At 40.7% G+C, this 6,193-nt stretch overlaps 1 protein-coding gene across 1 annotated transcript in view; it reads right to left on the minus strand.

Annotated features, from left to right (window-relative positions):
• itpr3 (inositol 1,4,5-trisphosphate receptor, type 3) overlaps positions 1 to 6,193 on the minus strand; it is a 75,821-nt gene that overhangs the window by 28,790 nt on the left and 40,838 nt on the right. The window contains exons 21-27 of the mRNA XM_015045729.1: positions 5,266 to 5,410; positions 5,035 to 5,179; positions 4,221 to 4,423; positions 3,143 to 3,263; positions 3,010 to 3,064; positions 2,774 to 2,939; positions 1,491 to 1,649 (exon numbers count right to left, since the gene is read on the minus strand). Coding sequence (XP_014901215.1) covers positions 1,491 to 1,649; positions 2,774 to 2,939; positions 3,010 to 3,064; positions 3,143 to 3,263; positions 4,221 to 4,423; positions 5,035 to 5,179; positions 5,266 to 5,410 — 994 coding nt within the window. The remainder of the gene's footprint in view (positions 1 to 1,490; positions 1,650 to 2,773; positions 2,940 to 3,009; positions 3,065 to 3,142; positions 3,264 to 4,220; positions 4,424 to 5,034; positions 5,180 to 5,265; positions 5,411 to 6,193) is intronic.

The raw sequence follows: 6,193 nt of genomic DNA on the forward strand, positions 1-6,193 counted from the left end.
CCCTGAAACCCAGAAACCCTGAAACCCAGAAACTCAGAAACCCTGAAACCCAGAAACCCTGAAACCCAGAAACTCAGAAACCCTGAAACCCAGAAACCCTGAAACCCAGAAACCCTGAAACCCAGAAACCCAGAAACCAAGAAACCCAGAAACCCTGAAACTCAGAAACCCTGAAACTCAGAAACCCTGAAACCCAGAAACCCTGAAACTCAGAAACCAAGAAACCCAGAAACCCTGAAACTCAGAAACCCTGAAACTCAGAAACCCTGAAACCCAGAAACCCTGAAACTCAGAAACCCAGAACCCTGAAACTCAGAAACCCTGAAACCCTGAAACCCAGAAACTCAGAAACCCTGAAACCCAGAAACCCTGAAACCCAGAAACCCTGAAACCCTGAAACCCAGAAACCCTGAAACCCAGAAACCCTGAAACCCTGAAACCCTCAGGCTGACCTGGTTGGTCAGATTCATCAGAGAATCAGAGGCAGGCAAAAAACAATTAATTATGACAATTAAGTTGTAAAAATACAAGAATAAAGACAGAATGCAAACGAATGTAAAAATATGAGAATAAAGTCGAAACATTAATAAAGTATTAAAATAAGAGTGAAGTCATAAAAATATGAGAATAAAGTCATAATATGAGGCTAAACTTATGAAAATATGAGGATAGGTTTGAAAAAACACAAGATTAAAGTTGTAAAAAAACTAGAATAGTTATAAAAACAGAATAAAATCATAATAGATGTACAAAGAATTAAAATAAAACAGTAAAGTCATAAAAATGATTAAAATAATGAGAGATTAAAGTTGGGCTAAGAATGAAACTGTAATGAAATGAGAATAAAATCATCATATTAGGAGAATGGATTCATATTTTTTATTCCAACATGAAAAACGATTTAAACTTCAAATGAGGAACTTTGAGCATCTTGTGAAGTTTTACAAATAAGAAAATTCTTCCTCGTCATCTAAGGGTCAGCAGGACTTTAAAACGACTTCTCTGAATTTTACCACATTCCTCTGGTAATGTTGTATAATATTATATTATAAATATCTGTGGTTTATTTTTCATCAAACAAAAGTAAAAATCCAGATTTTCCCCAAGAAATGATGCAAATAATTCCACCTTTTATTTATGTGTTTTTGTGTTTCTGTAACATCCAAACACTTTGTTTTAAAAGTTTCAGCTGAAATGTCAGTTTCATTTCAGCAGCAGGCTGAAGGAGGAAGGCTTCGGTCTGCCTGCAGCGCCATGAGCGGCTGTCAGAGGTTCATGTTAGATGTTTTATTAAAGCTGATGATGGTCGTTCTTATTTCCTTTGACGTTTTAGAGAAGCAAGAAGCCCAGGTTCTTTCTGAGTCAGACTGTTTTGCAGAGCAGTTTGCAGCTGCGGGTCATTAATATCGTTCAACATAAACCAGATTTTAATTTAAATGAAGAAAATTTTCCCTCTGATGTGAACAAAATGTAAATGTGTCGTTCCTCACCTCCACCTTCTCTTTCTTGTCTTTCTTCCCGTCTCCTCCACCCGAGCTCTTCTTCTCCACCCACAGCTCCGACTTCTCCACCAGCGTGCGGAGGCGATCCAGGTCGGCTTTAATCAGCTTGTAGTTTTCCACGTCCAGCGTTGAGATCAGCAGCTGCACCTGGAAACACGAACAAGCTCCACGGTTCAACCAGAGGTCGCAGCAGCAACAGACTGAAAGGCCAACAGGAAGTCAGAACTGAGTGTTAAATTATAATTATAAGAATAAAAGTCATAATTATCAGATATAAATTCACATTGTTTCTCTAAAGAGGTTTGATCCAGTGTCTGATAATCATGATTTTATATCTCATAACTACAACTCAAACTCTAAATTATGACTTTCTGTTGGGCTTTTATTTTCTATTTCTTGGTGGAAAATGGTTTTATGAAATAAACATGTTCCTGTTTGAGACAAACAACAAAAAACTATTTTTATAAGTTTGTAATTTTCCTTTTGAATCTTATTTATTTAAATCTGAGGTTTTTTTAATCTTTAGAGAAGCTGAAAATTGAAAAGAGTATTTTCAGCTCGGTTCAAACAATTAATTGAAATTCATACAACATGTTGAAAACTTACTCAAAATGTTCCTATTTAAAGATTTCAGGAGCATATTTAATGATTTTCGTTCAGCTGATGTTACGCTGCAATAATCAGAGGTGAAAAATAAATTACTTGTGTGTCTGTAGTTTATACGTTTTAAAAAATCTGAAGGTTTACTGCAACTTGGGTAAAATATTTTACACTTAAAATCATATCTGATGAGTAAAAAAAATATGTTTTGTTCTCTTTCCACCTCAGAATGCTAATTTAATTCAGATTTAATCCAGATTTAGTTCAGATTTAATCCAGATTTAGTTTAGATTTAATCCAGATTTAGCTTAGATTTAATCCAGATTTAGTCCATATTTAATGCAGATGTAATCCAGATGTAATCCAGATTCAGTCCATATTTAATCCAGATTTAGTTTAGATTTAATCCAGATTTAATCCAGATTTAGTTTAGATTTAATCCAGATTTAGTTTAGATTTAATCCAGATTTAGTCCAGATTTAATCCAGATTTAGTCCATGTTTAATCCAGATGTAATCCAGATGTAATCCAGATTTAGTTTAGATTTAATCCAGATTTAATCCAGATTTAGTCCATGTTTAATCCAGATGTAATCCAGATTTAGTCTAGATTTAATCCTTGAGTCAGCAGAAACCCGTTGGTTGGTCAGCAGCATGTTTTCCTGCTCTCACCTGTTTGAAGGTGTGCAGCACTTCCTGCCTCTGGCTGAAGTGCCTGAAGAGCAGCTGCAGCGCTCCGGACACCAGAGGGGCGTAGTTGTGCATCGTCAGATGGATCAGCACCCGCAGGAACATCCGGCCTCCTTCGTCGTCCACTTCCAGGACGCTGTTCATCTTCCTGCACAGACACAACTCCTCAGCCTGCAGCCCTCAGGAAGCAGCAGGCCAACATGGCCGACCACACATACCCGACTCCAAACATGGCCTCCGCCTGGTCGCCGATCTGCTGCAGGTTGACTGCGGCTGAAGGAGGAGAAGCCGTCAACACTCAGAAAAGACGGAAAACCTCAAACATTTTAACAAAGTGTTTCAAACTCTCACCTGCTTGTTCCACGTTGGTGGTGGCGTCAGCTTCAGCCATGGGATAAACGTCCAGAAACTCCTTTTTGAAGACGGAGAGCAGGAAGGACAGACGGTAGTCCAGCCGAACGTTCAGGATGAACTGAGGAGGGCGACAGCGTCACGTTTGGAGTTACAGATACCAATAATATCACTAAAATACTTAGCCAATGTTTGTAATTAATTAATAACATTTTAATCTAAAACTATATATCAACAAAATAAGCAACGTTTTCAAATCAAAACTGCTTTTTGCCGCTAAATTGTTGAATAAACAAACATCAGAGCTCAACAGCAAATTTACAGTTTAATCTTCAGGTTTTTCAATCATCAGATTGGAGGAAAGTTCTTCTTTCCAGAGTTTCTCTGATCGTTCAAGGAGATTCTTAAGAACTGTAGAAATGTGACATTAGCATTAGCTGCTACATGTTTAGCATTGAGATGCTATTTTAGGCTAGCATGGCCTTGCTAACAGGCTAACTCCTTTTACCACAACTTGAACACAACAACAGTCTTTTCCAGCATCAGATAGTTTAGACGCAGAAATTAAAACCCAGTGGGACCAGAGGAGCCGCTTCCATCGCCGCTGTTAGCGGATGTAGCTTGTGCGTCAGATTTACCGGGGTACCAGAAACGCACAAATACAAAGGTTCCAGCTTGAGACTTTTGAATGTAAAAATATAAAATAAAATTTACAAGTTAAAAAGTGTAACTATATTCATGACTTGCATATATACAAGATATAACTAATTGCTACACTGACGCGTCATGTGCTTTCCGTCACTTTGGCTAAAGCAGCAAACAAATGAGCAAAACTCAACAACTATAAATGTGAGTGAAAAGTTTGTTCACTTCCTGAAGCACAAATCAAACAAGTAGAAGTCTAATGACATGTTTATCCTGTAGAGGGCGATATTCTACATCATAGCACGTGTCATCGGTGAGCATTAACATGGCTGATGTTTAGCATTAGCTTTAACTAATCATTGTGTTGGTACAGATTGTTAGCGCTGCTCATCATTAGTGAACTGAACTGCATTTAAATAAATACTTTCCTGACCTGTAAAATCTCCAGGATCTTCAGCTTGGTGTCCATCACCGTCAGATCCAGGTTGTCGATGGAATCTTTGCTGCCTCTCTGTGCCTCCATCACAAACCCGGGCCCCCTCGGCCCGGCGCCACTGAACGTGGACTGCCTCCGGTTGAGGACCATGGTGGTCATCATCTGGCCCATCCCATGGATGGTGCGCCTGACGTTCCTCCCTGTGCTCACAAACCACAGTCAGCTCTGATGCACCGGCCTGGAGTTCTGCTCAGGTGCTGACAGCAACACTTCCTTTAGCTGAGGTCTACAGACGCCACAATGCTGCGAGTTTGTAGAAACGCAAAGGAATGCTAACGCTTGGCAGGCTAAAGGTTAGCCAGGTGGACTTCAGGTACAAAACATTCCCAGAACCATAATTTAAAAAATCCAGACTATCTCTTTAAACCCCGGTAGAAGTTTCAGCTTCCATAAGGCGGACAGAGTCCATCTGTCCTCTAACGGATCCGTCTGTCCTCTAACGGGTCCAGCTGTCCTCTAACGGGTCCGTTTGTCCTCTAACAGGTCCGTCTGTCCTTTAACGGGTCTGTCTGTCCTTTAACGGGTCCGTCTGTCCTCTAACGGCTCCACCTGTCCTCTAACGGCTCCACCTGTCCTCTAACGGCTCCAGCTGTCCTCTAACGGGTCCGTCTGTCCTTTAACGGCTCCACCTGTCCTCTAACGGCTCCACCTGTCCTCTAACAGGTCCGTCTGTCCTCTAACGGGTCCGTCTGTCCTATAACGGCTCCACCTGTCCTCTAACGGCTCCACTTGTCCTCTAACGGGGTCGTACCTGAGCTTTCCTCCTGAATCGAGATGCTGGCGTGTAGAAGGTTCGGTTTGCAGTCGATGATGCCCAGCAGAGTCCTGGTGAGTCTGAGCAGCTCAAAGAAACTGTAGAAACCAAAGTAGATCAAATGTCTGGCTAAACTCACCACCTGCATGAAGAGGGAAGACAGAGCGGGTGAAGAGAGCGGCCGGATGGATTCTGATCGCCGTAGCAACGGGAAGAGGACAGAAATACCTCGTATGTGAGTTTGTTTTTTTCCTCGTCGTGGAACGGAAGCTCATCGTTCAGGACGTTGTTGAGGTACTCCTCCATGAACACCATGGTGTTCGCAAAACGGTTCTTCTTGTTGTCTCTGCTGTCGTCCAGGTTGGAATCATAACTGAGGATGAAACGAGAGACTGATGAAGCAAAAACTGATCTTTACACGATCTGGATGATCTTTACGCGATCTGGATGATCTTTATACGATCTGGATGATCTTTATTCGATCTGGATGATCTTTACACGATCATCTGAATCGTATAAAGATCATTTCCTGATGTTTTTGCTCCAGGGAATAATTTTCTATGTTTGGTCTGGACCAAAACCTGATTTTGCTTTTTTCACTTGGTTTTGTTTCCTAATCATTTGTAAACAAATCAATGCAGGAGACGATCGCTGCTCCCAGTGCTCCCATTGTCTCTGTCACACTGGTGTGATTCATGACAGTTTTTAGTATTTTTGTCTCCTGAAAACTTTGAAACGACGCTACAGATCCACAGCAGTGTGGAGGATTTTATCTCTTATTTCATTACAAAAACAAATATTCAATGGAGTAAGAAGTTATGTCCAGATATAAGTGGGAAAAAGAGAAATGAATAAAATCTGATAAATCTGAAAATGTCCAAATGGAACCAAAATGTCTCCTGAACTTCCTGAAACTTCAATGTTTTTTCTTGAATTTTGCTGGATCAGATGTTGGATCATTTACTTGATTTGGATTAAAACTATATGCTTCCAAGGACATATTCACATCACCACCATCATCATCATCATCACCATCACCACCATCATCACCATCACCACCATCATCACCACCATCATCACCATCACCACCATCATCACCATCACCACCATCATCACCACCATCATCATCACCATCATCATCATCATCACCATCACC

The sequence above is a fragment of the Poecilia latipinna genome, unplaced genomic scaffold (genome assembly GCF_001443285.1).
Source record: "Poecilia latipinna isolate Pla-1442-1.1 unplaced genomic scaffold, P_latipinna-1.0 Scaffold741, whole genome shotgun sequence".
Lineage (NCBI taxonomy): Eukaryota > Metazoa > Chordata > Actinopteri > Cyprinodontiformes > Poeciliidae > Poecilia > Poecilia latipinna.